The 25,243-nt window shown below is 31.2% G+C and overlaps 1 protein-coding gene across 2 annotated transcripts in view; it reads right to left on the reverse strand.

Moving 5' to 3' along the window:
- The window catches only part of LOC123270944 (integrin alpha-PS2), a 61,201-nt gene extending 45,865 nt beyond the window's left edge, over positions 1-15,336 (reverse strand). The window contains exons 1-2 of one of the 2 annotated variants that reach the window (XM_044737129.1): positions 14,786-15,336; positions 3,071-3,192 (exon numbers count right to left, since the gene is read on the reverse strand). In XM_044737129.1, the coding sequence (XP_044593064.1) occupies positions 3,071-3,192; positions 14,786-14,979 (316 nt within the window). In that variant the 5' untranslated portion in view covers positions 14,980-15,336. The remainder of the gene's footprint in view (positions 1-3,070; positions 3,193-14,785) is intronic. The other variant, XM_044737130.1, reaches the window with a different exon arrangement.
- Positions 15,337-25,243: the final 9,907 nt, after the last annotated feature.

Below are 25,243 nucleotides of genomic sequence, written 5' to 3' on the forward strand. Positions count from 1 at the left end.
TTATTTAGCTCCATGACGAAAAGATAATAGGGTGGTAACACGACAAGATGTCGTAGGTAAGGACGGACAGAACTTATCGGTAAATATAGTGCTCTGAGGTGTGTAGTTTGTTTTATGTTGTCTTTCCTTAAGTCACCTCTTACTCTCAGAAAGATGTATATAGAAGAGTTTGTACGAGTTACGGTGTTTTTCTTTATTAGGCATTGCTGGTTTGTTTTTATGCCTCATTTCAAGTAACCACCGGACGATAAATACCAGCTAAGACCAACTTGTGAGTAACCAACGCGTTATATCTACCTATGTACGTTTGTAATCGTCCAAGATGACCAGATATAAGATATCATACCCAATACTAGTCCAACAAATGTCCTGCCCGGGACGTTTGCGCTCAACTTTGTATTTGACTTTATGTGAGTGTGTTATGTTATATATATGTATATATAGATATAGTGTTGATGGATGATGGCATTATATAAAGGAATGATGAGGTGAATGCATCGGTGGTTAAAAAGGAATAAAGGCCAGTACAAGCTTCGGGCAAATGAGAGATGTGAGATGTGAGTGACCTCAAAGGCCACGGGTCCAGTTAATTCTTCGCTATCGTTATGATTTATTTATTATTTTCAGTTTCTTTATTTGTTTAGGGCAAGTTTAATAATGCACTGAAAAAAATTATTTGATTATCGAAAATATTCTTATGAATATTTAAACAAAAATTGATTTAAGTATTTGCTAAATTTCGTATTCAAATTTTGACCAAAATATAGAAAATAAGAAAAATTTATAAGAAACCTTTTTTGTAAAAAATTTAATCTTCTACCGAAAAATTCCTTATCGATTTTATCGTATCTTTGATAGTTTACTCAAAATTTTAACTTCAACTCTTTACAAATTATTTTTCTGTATACAGTCGAGTCGCGTTATGAGCCCTCCTTGTGTCTCTCTCTTATTAACGCGAGTCTACTGGTTAAAAAACAAAGAAAACAAGTCGGACTCATAACGCGATTCGACTGTAGCTATAAATTACTTCAGCAGGAACTATGGTAAAAAATTTAATTCAAAATTTTGGGTGAAATATTAGATACAAAAAAATTGTATAAAATATTTTTCGTAGAAAATTAAATCCTCTACAAGAAAGGTCTTTATTAATTTTTCCGTATCTTTTATTATTTAGCCAGAATTTTTATTTTAATCCTTGACAAATGATTTTTCATCATAGCAGAGCAGCTATTCTTTACCGATTATTTACATCGGGATCTATAATATAGAATTTAATTCGCAATTGCGGGAGATAGAAAAAAGTTTGGTCCTTACACATACTCTGGTAAGATTTATCTGGTTGTGAGAGGACGTAGCCACCTAGCGGCAAAAACAACAACTAACTTCCAATAAAAAGTACCAATAAATTTAATATTTTTTAGACTAAGCCAAGCTAGTTTCAAGATTAATTTTTGAATTAAAATAACTAATTACCTACAAAATAATTTTGTTCTTGAATCAATAATATTTCTCGTTTAATCAAACAGTTTTTTTTTTTAGTAAAAGTATTCTGAAGGTTAGGTCTTTTTAAACATAAAAATAAAAACTGTTGATTTATAACAAAACAAGAGAATCCTTAGTAAAACCCAAAATTTTAATAACTAATGAGTTATTGTTTATTGTAAGATAAATGAAGCGAACGACAGCTGCTTTTATTCCGAGCAAATTTAAAAACAATATTATTTTTAGATCCAGTCTTTTATATTCACCATTAAACCGAATAGAAGCGGAGCTTATTTTAAATAATGACGACGGATTTGCTGCGTCTCCATAGAGACAGATGAAAATTTGACTTTTTTATACCGGGTTAAGAATTTTTTAATTTATATAAAGAAAATTTTAAATAATTATCTAATTATAGCGACCTAATTAATTTGTTTTTATTTTTTTACGTAACATTGTATTGATAATTAAGAAAAGTGATAGCGTAAAATCAAACCGACAGATAAGATTATAAATTGGAATTTATTAACGTAAATAAATGGTAACACGCAACGTTACGCGTAATTTTAAATTAGGCTTATGTGTACGACGGGAGTTGAGTTGCGCTGGGTTTCGTATCTTTACATGGAAATCGACAGTACTCTCTGAAGCTTATATATATTCAGAACGGAGAGAACAGAACACAATACCACACAGAGACACTCGCTAATTGGATAAATCCAGCAGGATTGTATAACATGCTACAAGTTAATTAAGACCCGAAACAATATGTCTATTAAGACAAACCGCTGACAGTACCAATTCAATATTTATTTTCTGTTTGGCGGCTATAAAATTTCGATCATCAATTATCTATTTACTAGCTTTTAAAAAATAGTAATAATTTAATTATAAAAAAACATACTTGAACCAAGAGAATTATTTTTAAATAAAATTGTGGCAAAATGATGAGAGATACGGAAAAATTGATTTCAATATTTCTTATAGAGAATTGAATTTTCTACAAAAAGGTCTAATATTACTTTTTCGCATCTTCAATATTTAGCCTAAAGTTTAGATTTTAAAATTTCTAAATACGAGATCTAATTTAATATTTTTAAAATCGAATTTTTAAATGATAAGATATACAAAAAAAACTGATGTAAACTTTTTTTTGTAGAGAGTTAAATTTCCTACAATAAATATTTTCTATCATTTTATTACATCTTCAGTCATTAATCTACAATTTCAAATTGAAAAAAAAAAGTGATAAAAACGAAATTTACAATTTGACATTTTTTAAAGGGATCATTATTATTTTCATCAGTATAATTAAAAATAAAGTTAAACCAATTTAAAAACAGAAAAATAATAATAAAATAAAACGTCAGGAAAGTTAAAGTAACTAACATGGGTTCAACGGCAGGGTGCAAACTCTTAAAATAGATTGCTCTACATTCAAATCCGACCGGTAGACTCATCATTATGTTTAAGATCAGGGTCTACATGTGCAGCAAAACATAAATTTAGGTCGGTGTTGATTTATTAAATTTAAAATTTTCTCATCCAAGAGAGTAGAAGGGACAGGGAGAATAAAAAAAAATGTTACCTTTCCGATCAAATTCAACAGGTATACAACTGTCGTCAACAGCGATGTCACATCGGTAAACAGCACCACCACGGAATACATTTGGCTGAGTTGTCTGTGCTTCCGGTGCTCCTACGATGACCCTAAAAGATAAAAGGGTATCATGTAACATCATAAATCAATCCATTAAGTTAAACTTAAAACACACATACTACATACTAAATATAAATTACACATGAGCATATATACTCATTTTTTTATTTAAGCCCAATAAATTTGAGTGCATCTCGTTTAAAAATAACCAATTAGGTGCATGCGTGACAATTTGTTAATACGCCGTCACGCAACTTAAAAATTTTAATAATTAAAATTAATATTCTAATTTTACTGACAAGCCAGACTATTGATTTTATTCCTCGTGATCCCCGTGGGGATTAAAGTAATGGCTGGCTAAGGAATTAAGTAATTTAATTTATTTAATAGCTGAGACTGGTCAAGGGAGTTAAAAAATTGGCTATTAGCATTATTGACTAACGACCTGCTACACTTAAAGGTAAGTATATATTTTTATCACGAACGTAATAACGCTAATGAAGAATATCATTTTGTAAATACGAATAATATATTTTATTGATAAATAAATGATAAATGATAAAAAACGAAGCGTCGTTTTACCGGAAAACTATCGATTGATTAAAGATGAGGGAATAAAAAATTATAAATATGAGCGATGGCTACCGGAAATGACGGCACAGATATCCTCGCGATCCCTTCACGTGCTTTTACGTTGACTAGAATATAATGAGCGGCCCTCTCAGTCATTATATTTCCTTTTGCTGCCTAGCATTTTAAAATTGCGAGACCATTTGCTTTAAATTTACCCGAATAGATTTTAAATTTTTACTCTGAGCTGAAAAATTTCCTATATATTACAATCAACAGCAATACTTTTTAAAGTTTACATCAGTGAAATGTACCGGAGTCTCCATTAAAATAAAAAAAATTATTGCAGCTTACCGTACACATGGAATAAAATTATTATTAGGCATATTGTTGTCAATCGAATATTATGATTATTTTTATAGGTTTTATATTTATGGAAAACTAAATTTTTATTGAATAAGATTTAATGTTTAATTAATTTTTTAAATTTAATTTATTTTTGAAGGTTTTACATCTAATATTTAACATATTTTAACAATTAATAAACTAATTGCATAAAATTTCATTATTTGGAATGATAATTGTATAAAAGTTAGTTAGAATTAACAGTAATTGAGCTACAACTGATCATGAAAATGTTTTACAAAATAGTTTATTATAATAAAATACATAAATATAGCCTAAATATTGCACAACTCATAATGCGAAGCATCAGATAGTACTTTACGATCGAAATATTTTTTTTTTGCCTCATTTTGGCAAATATTTTCATTATTTTATCCTTGTTAGTTCACGGAATTAAGATATTTTGCATACTATTGTCAAAATAATTTAATGGAGATTAATTCCATATTTTTTAAAAATTGATTTAATGCAATAAAAACGGAAAAAAACAGAATAGTTCAAAAAATTTTTACGTCCGTCGAGTATGAAACCAGAAAAGACTGTAACTTGCCAAAAAATCGACTAATTGACTCAAATTTTTTTTCAATAAATTTTTAATTTTTTTTTTTAATTCATTTTTATTTAGAGTCGGTTTTAACTGCTGTGGTCATATCGCCGACTTTAACTGTTGAGAGTGGTACGTTGGGGTCTTTTGGGTTGTAAGAATCTTAACCTACACGGCAAGGGTCAAATCTCAACCAAGCTGGTTTTTAAGTCCAGCTTGGGATTCGAATCCACAACTGGCCGGTGAGTTAGTTCGAGTGCTCTATAGGCCGTGTGCCTTTGACCACTCGGCTAACGTCGCTGGCTTTTTTTTTTTTTTTTTTTTTTTTTTTTTTTTTCAGTAAATTCTTTGAAAGAATTCTAGGTTTTCTATTGCGTGAATGGCTATGTAACTCAATGTTGTAAAACTGTAATCAATTAATAAAATAAAATATTAAAAAACTAAACGACTGAATAACTGTCATATATATATATATATGTATGTAAAATTAACATGTATGGTGATATATGTATATATATTATGTTCATTTATTCCATCAAGGACACTTGCGCATTATCGTCCTAGTACAGCTGTTTGATATATTTTTTTTCCATATTTTTTATTTTATTATTATTTATAATTAAATGAGCATTATTAGTCGTACATTTTTTGATTTTTCAAACTTTTTCCATTTTGTTAGAATAAAAACTTGAAGTATGTTCATATAACGGTTACTATTCTACATCCGCAATATACCTATTGTCTTTATCGGTGTACCTGCGAGAGGAGTGCGCCACCTAGCGGAAACTCCAATACTTAACAAAAACTAGTAGCTTTTACCGAAGAAAGCACTTTGAAAGCTATTATTTGAAGCTAAAGTTAACGATTTAAAGATTCAAACAGTCGACCTTCACACTTGGAGTTGTATGACCGAGTCATAAAAGGCGTTGAGGAAGATGCATTGAAGCAAGTAAATATGGATGATGTAAGAAAAACATTAGCATTATGCATATGCAGAGATTGCAACAAGCTATTAAACTTACTGGAATAAAAAATCTTTACATAATACAATAATAATAATAATAATAATAATAATAACAAGACAAACGGTACTATTATACAGTGGAGTATTTACGAAACTAAAAAATCCAACTCAACCTTGAACCACTAATAACAGCCTACGATCAATACGCCCTATTTCTCATGTCTCGGTTCAATGCGTCCGTTCGATTATCTTTTAATTGATACGTTCCTTAATCGGATAATAATAATTATCGCACGTTAAAATAATTCAATTAACCTTCTTGCTCGGTATCATCTCAACTGTCCAATTGTTTTATCGTCGATCGCAAACTTATGATACCCGAAAGAAAAAGTCCTGTCAAAATTACAGTAAAAACAGTTTAATTTACAGAGTCATTTCTGCCAAGACAGAATTGTCAAATTCACATTTTTAGAAATGTACTTTTACATTGTAAAAATTGTCAAGGTGAGAATATTAATTTAGCTTTAAAAAATTTTTTAATTTTTAGTAGAAAAAAGAAGGGAGGAAGCAAAACGGGGAACTCCAAAAATTTCGTAAAAAAAATTTTTTCTCTTGAAAGCTCTGAAAATATTGAAAAAAAAAAAAAAATCAGAAAATTAAAAAAAATCTGTTTTTTTTTTTTTTCTAATAGGTTTTTAAAGTAGTTTTCAACGTCAGCAGGCATCATAAAAAATTTTTTTTTATTTTAACGAAGATTTTTCTTTTTGAATTTTTTTTAGGATCTTGAAAGAAATATTTTTCCTTGGCAATTGCTAAAAGCGTTTGACACTGATCAATTAGAACTGCACTGGCCTTTAAAAATTTCTTGAAACATAATATAAGCTTCTTCATCTATACGAGTTAAAATGCAATCAGTAAACCAAAACCTTTGATGTCTCACTTTTTTTTTTAAGTTTTTCAAAACTAAATTTTTTCTCCTGACGGATTAACATAATTTTTTCGTCAATATAACATTATTTGATTGTGTAATTTTTCCATTTTCATACCTGTAAATTTTACAATTTTTCTTTGTAAACATGACATAAACATTATTTAAAAAATATAAATTTAACATAAAAAATATAAAATTAACATCGCCAATTAAGTAATTTTAACAGGTAATTTTTTTCCGTGCAATAGATAATCAGATATGCAAGATTTGCATTTGTCATTCTAGGTTTTATTTGACTGATACGGATGACAGATTGGTTTACTTTGTGCGTAAATCGTACTTAATCAGTCGAATGATACTTGGAATAAACGAATCAATAGAGAGAGTAGTATCATTGAATGAATCATTTCCCACGGTTTACCACACTTACTTAACTGATGATAGAGATTCCGTAAATACGGCGAAATACTCTAGATTATCTTTTATATATATAAGCGTCGTTGGTGATTTATACCGTTATGCCATCGGTAGCCGGTTTCAAACAGAGCAAACGTCGGTTGTCAAGGTATTCCTACTTCGTATCATTGCGATGTTTAACACAAAAATTACCCGCGTGTCTGGTTTTAAACGACAAGCAACACATCACCGTCTCTGTTCGAGTTCGAGTCATCGTAATCGTCATCCTCTTTCTTTATTTGTGTCCGAGCCTTAAATGGGAAAACGTCATTTCATTACTCATATGACATTTATAATTCGTAATGCAGTATCATATTTGATATGTCAAATCTTAAAGGACACAAGGAGTTTCACCTCGATTTCACAAAATTTTTTGCTGGGATTTGTTTATTAAACGTTATCTGCGCTCTTTTTAATTTTACACGGAGATAAAATAGTAGTGATGATTACTATCATAAAAATTATTCAATTTTATTTTTTATGAAATTGTAAGTGATATTTAGAATATGATTCATTACTATTTTTCTCGTGATAATTTAACATAGATTTTGTTATTCTGAATGAATGAGCTGTGATAATATTAGTGATAAAAAGTGACATAATGATCAGGATCTTCTTCGTAGAGAATTTAATTTTCTATATAAAAGGTTTCTTAGGATTTTTTTGTATCTCCAATATTTAGCTCAGACTTTTGATTTTAAACTTAAGAAATATGTCGACGTTCTAATGAGCAAATTGTCTAACTCCATTCTAGAGAATCTTCCATTTGTATGAAAAAACAATTAGTGAAAAATTTATTGTAACTTTAAAAAACGATTTTATATCTAATAGAAGTATAATATTCTGGTTTGGATCATTTAAATAATTTATAATTGGACTATTGCTACATCAAAATGTTAAGAAATCACCCTTTAAAAAATAAGAAGTTAGACCAATTGCTAATTAGACCGTCGGCGTGATCTAATCAAATAAGCTTAGAATCGAATTTCAAATTCAAATTTTAGCTTTTTTATCGAGAATTTAATTTCCTGTAAAAAAAGTTTTCTTTAATTCTTTCGTATCTCCAATATTTAGCCCAGAATATTGGTTTTAAAATTTGTTAACACTTGGCATAATTGAACACGCTTAGAACCTAATTTTAAATTGAAATTAGGCCTAAATGATAAGAGAATCATTCCTATAAGTAAATAGAGCTACAGTAACCATTAAATCTGGATAATTACTGAATATTGAATATTTAATGTCACACCAATATAAAAGTTAACAATTATATTCAAATAAATATTTTAATTCTATATTTTAAAAATCGCAATAAAAAAAAAAGTATTTGATAATGTGTTTTTTAAGATTTATCAACTTAAATTCGATTTTTATTGCTATAAATTGGGAATATAATAATTTTCTTTTAACTGTGTATCAAACATAGATCGTGACGAAAGTAATAACAGTAGAGATAATTTCTGAGCAATAAAACGATGAAGTAAGTGTATATTAAATAAACCATTGACTCATATAACAGCAGTTAGATTGGATTGGTGAGGCTGTGCAGCATGAATTTATAATCCCATATTTGGGAAAATCGAACAGCTCCATCGTGACACCGTACTTGGCGAATTGCTCAATGCATTCCCGTCCGCGTCCGCAATTCTTTAGCCGACTAAAAGTAGCAATACGTCGCTCGTGATACAAACGAATCTTTAAATTCAATCTTCCCAACGTCGCTTCACCCAAAAGAATAAAAATCAACAGCCCGAGCAATTCTTAAGCGGTTGTTTTTGTTAAACCGATCAGAAATCACTCTGTCACTGAATTTTATTCACGTGTACCGTTCGCACGAACAAGATGCCCAATACCCAGTGTCTAACTTCCCTTTTATCTTTTATTTTAAAACTTTATACATACATGCGTACTTTCGTACATTGTCGGCTACGTTTATCGCTAGTGTTTCGTGTGAGGAAACTATTAGATTTATTAGGCAATTGCTACGTGAATACGCATAATATTGGATCCCCTGCTAGGATTTATCAAGATAGTAATCCTTACACGTGGCTTTTATTCAAAAAATTATTTGAATATCCATAATAAAAGATGGGACTGCTACTGGTTGAATTATTTTATTAAATCCCTATCTGTAGCTTCCTTTGTCATTACCATTGATATTAAAATTTTTTAATAATAATAATAATAATAATAATAATAATAATAATAATAATTTATCACATAAATTTTTGAATTAGCTTTTAAGCTTTCATCAATAACATTGTCTTAAAAATTTTGCAGTTGAAATTGTAGATTAACAACTGAAGATACATAGGTACAAGAAAATGATCAAAGGTGATTTTTGCATACAATTTAATCCCCTATCAAAAAAGTTCTTATCAATTCTATTGTATCTTCAATAATTTACTTAAAATTTTAATTTCAATTCTGCACAAATAATTTTTCTGTATAGCTATAGAATACTTCAATAACATTTATGGTAAAGAATTTAATTCGAAGTTCTGGGTGAAATATAGAAAATACAAAAAAAATATGTGAAATCTTTCTTGTAAAAATTAAATTCTCTACAAAAAAGGTCTATATGAATTTTTTTTCTCTTATCATTTGGCCAGAATTTCATTTTAAAATAATTGTCTTGGTTAAAGATTTTTTTCTTTTAACCAAATGATTATTATTATGATAATAATTATCATTATTATTAAGCTTATTGGTTCGTAAACGTGAAGGTCAGACGCGTGAGAAAGAAGAGCCGAAAAACAGGATGTTCGTCTGGCCACGTCGATCATTGGAACGCGACTCAGAATAAAATAATGTCCTGTACTGTGACAATGTCTGCATGTACCCAGAACAGTCTGTAAGTATGTATGTATTAAATGTAATGTTGTTAACCAGCATATAAACAGCGAGGGTGGACATAAGAATGAGAATCATTCAATTCATTTGAGATATATATCTATCCATAAAAATATACACAATAAACAAGTTAGAGTATGGGATATTGTAACACTAGTGTGCGGGCTTTAAGACATGTCATGTTAAGTCGATGACGCAATACACGCAACGGAGGCGTTACGTCGGGACCGACGTAGCCGAGCAAGCTTTATAAGGAGTAGCTATCCCTACAGATTTTATGTATCACTCCTACAGATTTTTGCTTTCACTTTTATTTTATTCAATGTCAAAATTTGGACATTTCAGATTACACCCAGATTCTCTGTCATTTTCGGTACCAGCATCGTCATCGAATTATGAAGCTTCTAAGCTGTAGGCGAGATTGCTCATATTTTAGGTATTTATTAATTATTCGAATAGTAAGTAAGTAAGTACTTTTACATCGCTGACATCTAAGTTGGAAACCTATCATATGAGGAGGCAAAACCTGTTTACTTTTAGTTTATTTATTTATTTATTAGACACATTCATGTAATATAAGCTGTATAGAAGTTTCATTTACGAACTGCAATTGCGAGAAGATAATGAAAGCGATATCTAGAGCAGAATTAAGAATAATCGCATTAATTAACGGCTGTTAAATCGGATTAACCGATGCTCGATGACCTATTTTTGAGTTCAATTACACAACAATTATTTACTTTATTTAATTACAAACTTATCGAGTATAATTACGTTTTTATGATACAATTTATTTGATATAAGAAAATAAATCTTGAACCAAAAAAATCATTTTCAAGAATTTAATTTCAAAGTTCGACTTTTTAAAGTATTTGATTAGATCATGTTGAGAAAGTTTAAAATCAAAATTACGGGTTGAGTTTTGGAGATACGAAAAAATTATAAAATACTTTTTTTGTAGGAAATTAAATTCTCTATAAAAAAAAATTCTGATTAATTTGTAGATATCTCTCATTAATTAGCCAGAATTTTAATTTAAAATTCAATTCTAAGCTTGTTTGATTTGATTGCGTGGTTATAAAACTTAAAATCAAAATTTTGGGTTGAATTTCATAGATACGAAAAAATGATACGAGACCTTTTTTATAGAAAATTTAATTCTTTACAAAAAAAAAATCCAGATTAATTTTTCTATATTTCTTGAATCATTAAGCCAGAATGTCATTTTAAAATGAGTTCTTGGTTCAAGATATTTTTCTCTTCAATTGAATTAATTTTTCACCAGAGCAAAAAAATTTTGCCGGCGAAATATTAGGCATTAAAAAAGATTTTCTTGAACCAAGAAAATTTATGAGGAAAATAATATTGTTTTAGAAAGAGTAGAAATTTTATTCAGCTAATAAAATTTCTTCTACGACAAATTTTTTATTTCTTCCTAAAAAATTTACTTTCCTGGTTCCTTTTAGTTTAAATATGAAATCATTAATAATAGAATAAACCATAGCATGACTAGAAGAACGGATCATAAATATAACTCAATTTAACCATTTTTTGTCGAACCACCCATGAACACATCAATTAATCACTTTTATAATTGACAGAATATTTGAAAGTTCACTAATACGTTAGAGTTTAGAAAGGATAGAGGATTGTTACATAAAATTAATCTGTTTTATATGACACATTTTAACGCTTTTCTGACATAAATAATTACAAATGCTTGGCAAAAGTAATATTATCGTTCTGGAGTATTATATTTAATACATAGCTCTACTATATAATTATATTTACAGTCAAGAACTAAAGTTTTACTTCAGTTGTCCTTTTAAAAGTTCGTTAGTTTACTTCCGACCCTAATTTTTAAGCTTACTACACATTTTTTACATGTTATTATTCTATTTCCGGGATAGGAACATTTGTTAATGATGTTGTATGTATAATTGGATTAGCGTAAGAATGTAAATCATGTGTCTTCATTTTATCTTCAATTTTGTAATAACAATCGATAGGATGTACTTATTATTATTTTTTTTAATAAAAATTGATAATTCTGCACTGATAGGAGAGTTTAGTAAGAGTTAATAAGTTTATTAAATAATAAAAAATATTTTATAGAAGGCAAGTAAATTTATTAAGAGTTAATTACTATTTATCAACAAGTAGCAAATATTTGCGAACAATTAATAAGTTTTGTTTAATTCACGATTCGTTAAGTGTTAATAAATATTTATTTAATTAATTATTGAATATTTATTAACTATCAATAACTTTTATTTAATAAATGATTTATTAACCGTTAGTGAATATTTATTAAATCATTAAATGTTAAAAAATCATATATAAACAGTCAACAAAGCTCATTAAATATTCAAAAATTCTTCTATTATTGTCAAACAGTAATTGTATTAATTGTAATCATAAACATCGCTAGTATATTACTCGCCAATGAGGAAAGTAGAATATTCCAACAGTGTTGTAGGGAATTCCACTTCATATCTTCCGGTCATATTAAATATAAGTTTGTCACATTTTTAAATTAAATTTATCAAGAATATTAGTCAGAGTAGAATTCATCAGTTTTTAAACATTAAATTGATCGATATAAAAACTGGTTTCCTTCTAAAAAAAAAAACTACAATAATATTGTCAAAGGTGTGCATGTGCAGTTAAAATAGATAAATCAGTAATACAACAGATATAAGATTAAAGACTTAGAGCAGCATCAGGTCAACATATGCTTTGCCGGAGGTGCGCTTCAGCTCACAATAAATTTTTTGACAAACACCAGAAGGACACGAGGAATGAGTTTGTTTCAGCTTTCACCATATGGTGCGCACATTTTTGTTATATACTACCACTTTATTACTATTACTCTGTACGTATCTGCATAGACAAATAAAAGTACATAGATATATATATTTATAAACTGGACATCCGGAAGGACCAAGATCATACATAAATAATCCTTAAATCAACAACAAATATTTGACTAACTAAAAACTTAGAACCTAATCAATACATTTTTTAACGAAAATTATTATTATTATTATTTTTTATTATTATTGTGGCTGCGCTTTATAGTTTAAATTAATAACTAAAATTATTATTATTATTATTATTATTATTATTATCTTCCCCCATAATGATTTTTATTGAAATAAAATAGGTGTAAGAGGTGTTATAAAATGGCTGGGAACCAGTAAATTTACAGGATCATTGAAGGATTTTAAAAAACGTTAAGAGAGTACGAGGAAAGATGATTATAGTTTATTGAAAGATTCTGAGCGACTTGAGGCACGTGCCTCACGCGATCCTCTTTATCCTTTCTACGGGTATTCTCGATCACTCGCGACTCTTTATCACGGTGGATTATATTTTACAGATATACTTGATCTTTAACATTTAACTGGTGAATTTTTGTTTTGTGTTGTATTACTATTATAAAGACAAATTACGGGAAAAAAGTTTTTAAACTTTTACGATGATTCATGTTATTTGTAAGTGTATGAATAAGTATATGTATATATTTTTGCATCAAACGTAAGTGAGGATGAGCATGAAAATTAATTTTAATGCTTAGACGCGCTCTGTAAACCGGACGGATATCACACTGTAATATATCGCAACGGAAGTTGCAAACGGTCTAATGTAATAAAAATTATTTATTTATTTTTGAATTAATTACGAATTTAGTTTTTTATCTATTTTATTAAGATATTAAGAAGAAATTGTACTGATAAAAATTTAATAATTTTTTTTTATATCGTGATTAAATTTTCGACTACATAATAAGAAAGAATTGTTTTTGATTTAATATATTGAAAATAACTGATTTCTCGATAAATTTAACTAAAAAGTAAAAAAAAAAAATTTACTCAAAATTATTTATTGATTTTTTATCATTATAATTTATTTTTATTAGATAACTTCTTAATATAAAAATTGGAAAAAACTGTTTGTAATATTGAGAAAAAATAATTCTTTTACAAATTTTGGAAAGAAGAAATTTTGACTTGAATTATTTTAATAATTTTTCATTGATGAGATTAATTTCATAAAATTAATTTTTGACTACGAAACGAGAAGAAATTTTTTTTTTTAGATTGAATATTGAGAAGAAATAACTATATTATCAAGTGAAGAAGAAATGCTAATTAAAATAGTTTAACAATTCTTCATCATTGTAATTTATTTCATAAATAAAGTTTTGATAAAAAAATTATAAAAAATTGAAAAGAAATTGTTTTAAATTCAATATATAAAAAAAATAATTTTTTAAAGAATTGAAAAAATAAAAATGACTAAATTACAATGAATGAATATCTCATAATAATTTGCTTACTCCCACACGAAAAAAAATAATAAGAGAAATTAAAACAGTAGGTCAAATCTAAATTTGGACTTCTCGTTGAAAATCGACGTCATATAACATGAAATAAAATAGAGCCAATGTCGCAATAAAGTTATAACCACGAATTCATTCATACATATTATACACAATATCTATCTATGAAAGACTGTAACCAAAAAAGAGATTGGATACGATAGAGATAGCGATGGATAATAATTAGAAAAACGTCTAAATGTTATACGAGGTCACAACCACGCATTCGTACCACTTTAAATTTATAGAATATCAATACTGATAAATAAATAATAATCACTATCATCTTCAATATCATTGTCCATAATTAATTGACGAAAGAAAGCGATGTCTGAATAAAGTGTCTTTTATCAAATCCCAGTGGAAAAATAAATTATAATAGTTTAATTATCTCTAACTAATTAATGAATGAAGTTATTTACGCGGTTTTTTATGAATAATCACCGACATTCTCTTAAACTTTTATCGGTCTTCACGCTAAAAATATTTTATCGCTTTTGAAATGAAATAAATTAATTAATTAAAATAAACTTTACCAGCCGCGTTTACTGTGGTCACGATATTCGGCGACAGAGAATCCAAACATCGAAGATGATTCTTCCCTGTAACTGGTGTAATGTTTGGTTTCGATGTTGAATCCATTTGTACTCCTTATTGCATCAAGCAAACTGTAACTCACTAATACAAATATTAATGATAAGAAACCGCGAAAACAACACATTTCCCGCATTTTTATTTTTCGGTTTTAATTATTTATTTATTTTATTATTTTATTAACACTAAGCACTAAAAATCACAAAGAATAAGTGATAATTTCATTTGGTATGTTTTTTTTATTTATTATTTATTGTTATCATTTATTAAGCGAGTTTATTGTTTATCAAACGACGGTACATTTAAAGAGCTGATGCCTGATTCAACTTGTCAGACGCTCGCGGACAGACTGAGTGAAATACTGTGTACTGACTCTTACTTAGATTCTCGATTGACTCCCACCCACTACCGTTCAAACTTACCCGGGTTTATTACGTCTGTACTTTTTAACCGGCATGTTATCTGTCTAATAATAAAAAGTAGGGTTTTTTTTTTTATTTAAAAAGATTTTGATGGATTGAAATTTTTGAGAATGAATGATTTTTTTAGTTGAGATAATGGGGGAGGAGTTTTATTAAATTTAGATATTTTATTTAAACAGTTACCGGTTTTTTTAAATCCTCATATATAGTTAATGGTTTAGAAGTTTAATTTAAAATTAAAGTTAAATTAAAATTAAAGTAGAAAAAATTTTTTTTATTTATAATTTTTTTATTCTGACCGGAGTTGAACTTCAAATTTTCGCGTTATTTTGTAGTGTTGTCAAGTTTCAATATTTTTTGGTAAGAAATATATTTGAGTATAAAAATTTTGAAATTTACTGATCTATTAACTGAATTTAATTTTAAAAATTAACAATAATCATCATAATAAACTTTTACTGTAAGCCGATAAAATAGTGCGTTTGAATTACCGATAATTAATAACATAAATTTCTTATTAAAATTTTTTTTTTTTTTTTAATTTATTTATTATATTAGTTATAAAAAATGAAAATAACATCGTTACGTTTATACTTAATTGGCATCGGGATGGGAATATTTTTATCCTTACTGTATGTACTCAGTTTTCATTGGGGTATAATAAAGTTCTAGTGAGAGGGTCAGGAGCTACTCTTGACCAAGTATTTAAAGATGCGCTAGGTATTTAAGATAAAACAATTAAAAAAATATTTAATTTAAAAATGGTGAAATAATTTTTCATAATTTTACTGTTATAGTAGTAATAAAATTTGTGATATTATACTGAAAGTAAAAATGAATTTATGCGATTGGGTAATTCTATGTATCGGACTCGTTACTGGTATCTTCATTGTTATAATAACTGTAACGATTTTTTTCTGGAATGTTATTCTACTGTATTTCGCAAAAAATATTATTGAATTGGGAGCCTTAAAACCTATATCAAAAACTATAGCGGTTTTAAAAAATCCTGTAGATGCAATAACCAACATGGCTCATTAATAATAAAATAATAAATTACTAAAGTACCCTTATACAGAAATACATACCAATAAATTGATTAATATACATCGTAATAAATATCGTAAGAATGAAAGATTTATTATATAAATTATATTATTGGAAATTTATTGTGAAAAATTTTTCTATAGCAATAAAAATATTAAATATTTTCTGGCTACAAAAAACTTTATATTTTGTATAATATTTAAAGAAATAATCAATTAAATAATTCAAAATTTTTGACTTCATAATTAAAACAATAAGTTTGATAAATTAAAAAAAAATGTTTTGAGATTTTTTGTACTAGTTTATTATGATAATCAATTTTTAAATTTTTGTGTGGAAAGTATAGATTTTTTGTCTTTGATGACCAATTTAAAACAATGAGAAAGAAATGAATCTTCTACAACTTGCTCTATAAAATGAAAAATTTTTGTCTTTAGATTTGTAGAAATTGATGAGTGATAATTTAATGAGTTAATGAGGTATTAAATTCGCGATACAAATAAAGAAAAAAAATTTTTTTATTTTAATTTTACTATAGATTAGTAAAGAAATTTAGTCGCATTTGTAGATCAATATGAAATCTCAAGAGAGTTTGGCGTTTTTGTTTGGTATAATTATCGGCCTAGGACTAGCTGTGTGTTCTTTGTTTATATATTGTCCATTAAACCTGAATGGAATCATGAGATAATAAATAATTGGGCCGAATGGCCTCTTCGTTTTGATGAAAGTACGACCGGATCCAAAGCTCTACTGGAATTTCATAGAACCCGTGTCAAAATGCCGGTAACGACGTAAATTCACCGCAGACGGGTCAAACTCCCGGTAGCACTGGACAGCATGGTCAAAAAAATCCTAAAAAATTGTTTTTTTTGTGATGCATTTTTATTGGCTTCACCAATCGATTCTAAAAACTGATCGGTTTTTAAGCTTGGAAACCCACGTTGATCGCCGTTAACGCGATTGAAATTGGTTGATTAGTTTGAGACATACCGCTGTCGAAATAATTCAAAAAACACGTTTTTTTGAAATTACTCTGACATTTTTTACCTGATTTGTTATTGCTTTTGGCGTGAAATGTGGAGCGCGTAGGTATGGAGTTAGCGGGAAGTTGCAGGGATGGCTTTTAGGGTATACTGATATCCTAATTTTTTATACTGAATACATAATAAAAAAAATTATTATTATTATTTTTTTTTATTATTATTGTGGCTGCGCTTTATAGTTTGAAGTAATAACTAAAATTATTATTATTATTATCTTTTCCCATATAATGATTTTTATTGAAATAAAATAGGTGTAAGAGGTGTTATAAAATGGCTGGGAAAAAATTAAATAATTGCATAGTCAGTTATCAAGAAATTCTTAATAATGTAATACTTACAAAAAAAAAAAAAAAAAAAAAAATCAATGAAATTTTTCCTAAGACAGTTAACAATGATTCTTGCTATAAGAAGATATATTTTTAAATAATTGTGACTTTTTTTTTCACATAAAATACAAAATTATCTAGTTTCACGTATTTTCAAACATTAGGTTTGTTTTAAATAAATCCCAACTTTAAAATTTTGACATGATACTGTAATACTGTGAAAATTTGAAAAAATTCTTTTTTATGATAATGATATCTTAGTTGTTATAAAAATAAAAAAACTGTCAGGTAGGGGAAGGGCGGGGGGGGGGGGGCTAGGGGAAAAATGGGCCCCCTAAAATTTCCAATATCTAAAAATATTGGGGGGCAAAATGGGCCCCCAACATTTTCAACTCTCGAAGTGTTTAGGAGGTATAATGGGCTGATTAGACTTTAAAAACCAAAGAATATTTTTCAGTTGAACGCGTTCTAGAATTTTTTAATTATAGAAAAAATTATATAGGTAAAGTACAAACTAGGTCGCGAGTTAAATAACAACATTATTTACTATATTTTTTGTTAAAGAACTATTTATTTTACAGAAGCATCCCTGACTATTTTTGCGATGGTATGTGTGTGTGTGTGTGTGTGTTTTTTTTTTTTTTTTTTTTTGTAAAGAGGTACGAAAAAAGATCTTCAAAAGACACCGGTATCGTTAACTCTGCCGCCCATCTTCCGGCAGATATCGATAGTCGGTAGTGTGGAGATTTTTACCCACTAAAAAAAAACATTCCCTTCCCCTCTCCCCTAGATGGTACGGGGAGGACTGGATTGGAACCGCGTTAGCATTACTTCAATCCAGTCGTGCTGCGTCTCACGACGCCTACTCCTGGCTACTGGTCCCTTTCTGCGATTTTGTCTTTTAGGAGGTGCTGTGCATAAACTGCAACAGCTGACCAGTTTTCCTCTTGTTTGATCATATAGGTCACCAGGCTTGAGGGGGAGAGCCTGGTGCCTATGATCTCTTCGGTGCTTCTTCTGTAGTCCTTCCATCGAGCACACTCGAAGAATGTGTGTTCGGCGTTGTCGATTTTATCCGGGCAGTATTTGCACGTTGGTGTGCTGTGCAAACCCATCTTGAAAAGATAAGCATTGAACTGCCCATGTCCCGTCAATAGCTGGGTCAGGAAGAAGTCCGTATCCCCGTGCTTCCGAGAGAGCCAGACGTTGATGTTTGGGATCAGGCGCGCCGTCCATCTGCCCGTCTCTCCCGATGTCCATCGGTCCTGCCACTCTTGCTGCGTTTCCGCCTTTATCCTCGTTCTTGCGTCCTTCATGTTATCATCACTGTCTTTAGCGTCATAGAGTTTTGCTCTTTCGAACGCTAATAGGTCGATGGGCGCGGCTCCTGCAATGACCAATACAGCCGCTTCGGAAACTGTGCGGTAGGCGCAGGCAACCCTGAGAGCGCCTCACCGTTGTACTGCTGCGATCTTTCGCCGGTAGGTCTTCTGCTTTAATATGTCTGCCCATATCTCCGCTCCATAAAGCAGTACCGAGTGGACTGCTTCTAGAAGAACTCTTCTCTTTTTTGTTCTTGGTCCCATGGTGTTGGTCATAATTCGTGCTAGGCTAAATACAGTCTTGCTGGCTTTCTTGCATGCACTATATATAATAAGCCATATATAATAACAACTAACATTGACGTCGCTGATGGCTTAGCCAATGGAGCGGTTGGTAAACTTTCGTATGTTGAGTTGGATCCTCAAAATAAAGTACTGCGAGTTTGGCTCCTATTTCCAAAAGGTGTTGGTGTTAAAGCTCGCGGGTAAGTGGCTGGTTATGCAAACTCAAAAGGAATCAATAGAGAATTCGTTCCTATCAACCGTAGATCTGCAACGATGCCTCTCAACCGAAATAAATCGATTCATGCTAAAAGAAATCATTTCCCACTTAAACCGGCTTGCGAGTTGACCATTCACAAGTCACAAGGAGGAACATTTGATGAAATTGTGTACAAATACCACAAGACATATTCGCAATTTTTGGTCTACGTAGCCTTATCCAGGGTCACGTCACAATAAGGCCTTCACATTGTTCCTACTGATAACATTCAACGTTTCTATCATGGTAGACGACGTAAGGCAGCAATGGTCCTTTTACGCCAAGAATTTATGAGGCTTCCCACTGTTCAACTCACAACAGTTGATCAGGTTATACTTAATAAAATAAATGAAGGAAACATGATTCTCGCTCTTCTCGCTCAATTGCCAAAGTCTCCAAGCACATGCACGTGATCTCCGTGGTAACATTATACAAAGAGCAGATATTTTAATATTATCAGAAACATGGCTTCGCAACGAGGAATCCGTTGAAATTGAAAATTTCAGATGTATGTCCCAATATCGACGATCTGACATTAATCGAGGAGGCGGGGTCAGTATTTATCAAAATCTTAATGATTCACACCATGTGCTTACTCGCAATAATGATACTTTCGTAAGGAATGTCCAGCACTACAGTCAAACACATTCTCCATTGGGAGACATATGTGCTGCGAGATGTACTTTGCCTAACGGTAATCACATTGTTATAGTTTCGATTTACATTTCTGTTAATCAAAAGGTTAATGATGTAATAGATTTCATTCTTAAGGCATTATTGTCTTATATAGAAGGTGGATCAAAACTACTTAGAAAAGAATACCATTTACTGCCGCTCGTACTAAGTGGCGATTTTAATGTCGATCTTAGCAAAGATGACGGATTGACATTAATACAATTTTTAAAATCTGAACTGAATTTAGATATTGTTTCTGATAGAGCAATGGGGACAACGAGGTATGGTACAACCATTGATGCGGTATTTTCGAGATTCGTGAACCACGTATCTACCAACGTCCATGTGTCTGATTTTAGTTACCATAAACCACTTGTCACTGTAATTAATAATGAAGGCAATTTTGATCTAATTAATATTTTTAAAAAAATGATAATAGTCAGATAATAATAATTACATAATTTATCAACATTCCTAATGAAATATTTGTGCACATCTGAAATTGACTATTGTGGGAAGTTGTCACAGGGTTTTTATTCCCTGTGCGCGTTCCTCCCTGCGCCTAATATTTGGCAACAGATCCACACTCAATGTGTGTCTCAATTTTACTATTTTGTATTTATCTATAAATGTATTTATAATTTATTATTACTATTATTATTCTTACTATATATATGTTTGAAATTTTCGATATTATTTTATTAATTTAAAAATTAATCTTATATTTATTTCAGATGTTTATAATGAATTATTTATAATTCATTATTATTATTATTATTTTTATCATCTGAATGTATCACCGTAAATCATTGTTACTTTATCTGATTTTATTGTCATAGCCTTTACTCGCACGGGTGAAGTCCCGTATTATCGATCGCGAGCAAAGTTCTATGAAATTTGGGGAAATGGCAAAAGAGGCCCTCGTGATCGAACACGAGACCTCATACGGTTTACGGTGACGTAGATTGAACAGACACGCGGTGGCCCGCTTGGTGTGAGGTATGCACGCGGGACCTCCGCTATTGTAAGGAGTGTGGATTTGGTGCCTTGGTTTGAGTTTCCTTTTCTGGTGAGTACTCACAAGTTGAGATCAATTAATATCCGCACACCGCTGTCTCCTGGCTTAAATAAGTTATTCTTTTACTGTCCAACTAAAATCACTATCGATTGATCGGGTCGATCCCGTAGCGAGTAAGGGTTATCATAAGGGAATATTTGTACCTGTCCCGAAAGCCGCGTGTTGGGTCCTCGATACGGCCAGCAATTTTTTATAATTATTATTGTCAAATTAGGTTTATTATTTTGCGTCATTGACAATTATTATTGTCAAACATTAACTATCATTACAAGTAGTATTTTCAAGCGCAATTCAGATTTAATATTCTTAAATTTTAATTACTGTTACGATTATTGTTTTGATTGCGGTTATTATTATTCTCGAGCGCAATTTATATTTAAGTTGAAGAAAAAGTTATATGTATTAATTGAACACTCCATAAAGGAATTATTTTGTTACTTAGAAAGAATATTTAGTTAAGTGACAACATTTATAAATAAATAATTTATTTTTATTAACATTTATCGATTCAACAACAATTTATTTTATGTAAATTGATTCCCGGAATCTTTTCCTGCAAGTTACATTCCCATTTAATTAAACGATTTAAGATATTATTTATTGTTAACTACGTATTATCTCTGAGTATAAGCTATATAAATTAGTCCTGACTGTAAGTATTTTGTAATTTATCTTTCATTCGTATTCATTTGGATCGTTAATTGATCGTCCGGCGAGGTCCCTGGCATTTAAGATACTTTTGGTAATTTTTATACAAAATTACCTGGCGCCCTTTCGTGCACTAACCCATCCTGTAGGGATGGGCGATGTTAGCAAAAAAAATCGACATCGGACTATCGATTTTCGAAATTTTTCATCATTGAACCATCGATGTTTTGACAAAAACATCGAAACATCGATTGTAGACATCGATGTTGAAAATGCGCGCGAAAATTCAAAAAAATTATAATTGCAACCAAATTTGGGGTAAAAAGAAAAAAACTTTAAATTATTACGAATGAGAATCTAATCATTAATAATTACACCGGCACATAAAAAAAAAAGTTGCCAGTACTTTTGACCGGACCTACCTTTATGTATTTTGACGCGCTGAATCTGAATCTGAAGTCAGTTTTGCCCGTACACCCTCAAAATTTTGAATAAAATCCAAAAAACCCAAAATAAGGCAAAAAATTGCAAAAAACTGCAGTCACAGCGATGAATAAAATTTTGTGGACCCAGATCAAGCATGATTTTTATGTATTTCAATTCACTGAATCTGAATCTGAACGTTAATTAGCCCGTTGATCCGTCAAAATTTGAAAAAATAGCAAAAACCCCAAAAAAATGACAATAAATCATGAAAAATCGAAATTATCAAGATAAAAAAATTTTTTGGATTTAGATTGAATATGATTAAAATTTTAAAAATCACGTGCAACTTCCCGCTAATTCCAGACCTAGGTGCATAAAACTGCACTTATGATGTTTTTGAGCTCTCCTAGCTCAAAAATACAATTTATGTGTTATTTTAAGCTCTTCGAGCTCAAAAGTCTGATAGACGTTTCATAGAACAATATTTTTTTAATTTTCAAACGGCACTAACGTTGGAATGAATCAACCGACTGCCACGTGGTTAGCAGCATTTGACGAAATTTTTTTAGTTTCATGAAGAATCTTCAAGTTTGAATTGATAAAACGAGGAAATTTGAAGTAATTCCAAAAAACACTGTTTTCGGTTTTCTTTCGTTTATGATATCTCTTGAACGAATTGACCAATTTTGACCGGCTTGACGGCGATCGACGTACATTTTTTATGTTAATAGCTGATTAGTTTTTGAAATTGATCAGTGCATCCGTTTGAAAGTTATTCCAAAAAATGTCGGAGTTATGTTAAAAAAACAATTGTTTCCAAATATTTTGTCGAGGATATCTCTTGAACCAATCAATCGATTTCTACGTTCTTGGCGGCGATCGACGTGGTTTTTTAAGCTCTGAAATTATTTTATATTATTAAAAACGATCCGAGAAGAAATGACAAAGTTATGTCAAAAAAACACTTTTTTCGGTTTTCTTTCGTTCACGATATCTCTCGAACGAATCAACCGATTTTGACCGTATTAGCGACGATCGGTGTGGTTTTTCAAGCTTAAGGGCGGATTAGTTTTTAAAAGTGATCGATAAAGCCGTTTAAAAGTTATTCCAAAAAAACCACTTTAAAAAAAAATTTTTTTCTCATTTTTTTGAGATTTTTAATATTCTCAAAATCTATCGGTCCGAATCGGTTCAAATTTGCAGGAAATCTAAGTTTGAGGGAACTATTTAGAACACCGTTTAGTAGATTCCGATCGGTTTAGTCGTTCAAAAGTTATAAGCGAGTCACACACACACACACACACACACACACACACACACACACACACACACACACACACACTCGGGGCAGAAGAGATACTGCTACCGGGCGCGTCTTCCCGAGCGGATGGGAGAACGCTCGCTGTCCTTGGATGACACTTAATCTCTTAGTTGATGAGGTACAGCGGGTAGGAGCCAAGCAAAATAACCAAACAAAATACGCTCCCGTGGACAAAACTCCCCTTTAATGGGTTGGTCACACTAACTGACCTAACAAGACGATCGTTCTCTGCTGTGACCCACTGGGAGTGACCGGAACCTGTATCGTAGTTTCCGACGATGCAGGCCACGGCTGATGTGAGCTTGCTCTACCGAGGTGTAAGTTGCAGCAGTGGATCAGGAGCCAGCCACTTCGGGCCTTGATCAGGAAGTACGCAGTGAGTGTTAGAGATCGGAATCTTCACCGCTCCGAGCGAGTCTAGTCCGTCCGTGTATTCCGGGACTGGCTAAATGTCGGCTAGGCCTCAGGGAACTGGGGTAGGAGTACTATCTCCGAGGGTACACCCGTTCCTAGTTATGGCAACCCGCTCCGCTCCGTACGATGCGCTGGTAAATCACAAAAGAATGAGCAGAGACGGCAAAGTATGCTGAAATTCTGAAGCGAATAAAGCAGGACGTCCCTGACGAACAGGTCCGTACTACAGTGGATAAGATCCAAAGAACTAGGACCGGGAGCTTGCTGATTACGCTTTCGAGGAAGAGCGCTGACCGAGGCCAAGCCTTACAGAAGACCATCACGGACATCCTCCAAGAAGACGCAAAGGTAATCTGCAAAGGGCCACAGGAAGACGTCGAAATCCGAGATCTTGACGGTACCACAACCAAGGAGGATATTCAGGCTGCCTTGCAAACGGAAATCGGAGAAACCTGCGAGATATCACTAGGGACAATTAAGATTCATAAGGCCTACAGAGGTACTCAGACAGCTGTTGTGACACTACCAGCAGCTGCAGCGCGGAAGATATTGACAGGAAGCGGTAAAGTCCGGATCGGCTGGGCCAACTGCCGAATCCGAGCTACGAGGAGACCAATCCAATGTTTCAAGTGCTGGCACTTTGGACATCTTGGATCCCAGTGCAAGAGCAATGTGGATCGGTCTAAGCTATGTATTAGGTGCGGACAAGAGGGACACAAGATTGCTGAATGCAAAAACCCAGCGAAATGTGTATTATGCGCGGATCAAAGTGCGGAGAACTCGGCTCATCATGCCGGCGCATCCAGGTGCCCAGTATTTAAAGAGGCACTCCAGAAGATAACAAACAAACAGACATGAAGATATTGCAGCTAAACCTAAACCATTGCGAAGCTGCACATGATCTGCTTATGCAAACAGAAAGAGAACTAGAGTTAGACTTAGTAATGATAGCAGAGCCATACAGATACCTGAATACCCAGCCTTGGGAATCTGACAGCACCACCAAGGCTGTCATCTGGTCTTGTGGTAAGCATCCCTTCCAGAGTGTAGTTAACAATGATAATGCCGGCTTTGTAGCAGCAACAGTAAACGGCATCCGTTTCTACAGCTGTTATGCACCACCTAGCCTATCCATTG

Source organism: Cotesia glomerata, linkage group LG8 (assembly GCF_020080835.1).
Source record: "Cotesia glomerata isolate CgM1 linkage group LG8, MPM_Cglom_v2.3, whole genome shotgun sequence".
NCBI classification, from domain to species: Eukaryota; Metazoa; Arthropoda; class Insecta; order Hymenoptera; family Braconidae; genus Cotesia; species Cotesia glomerata.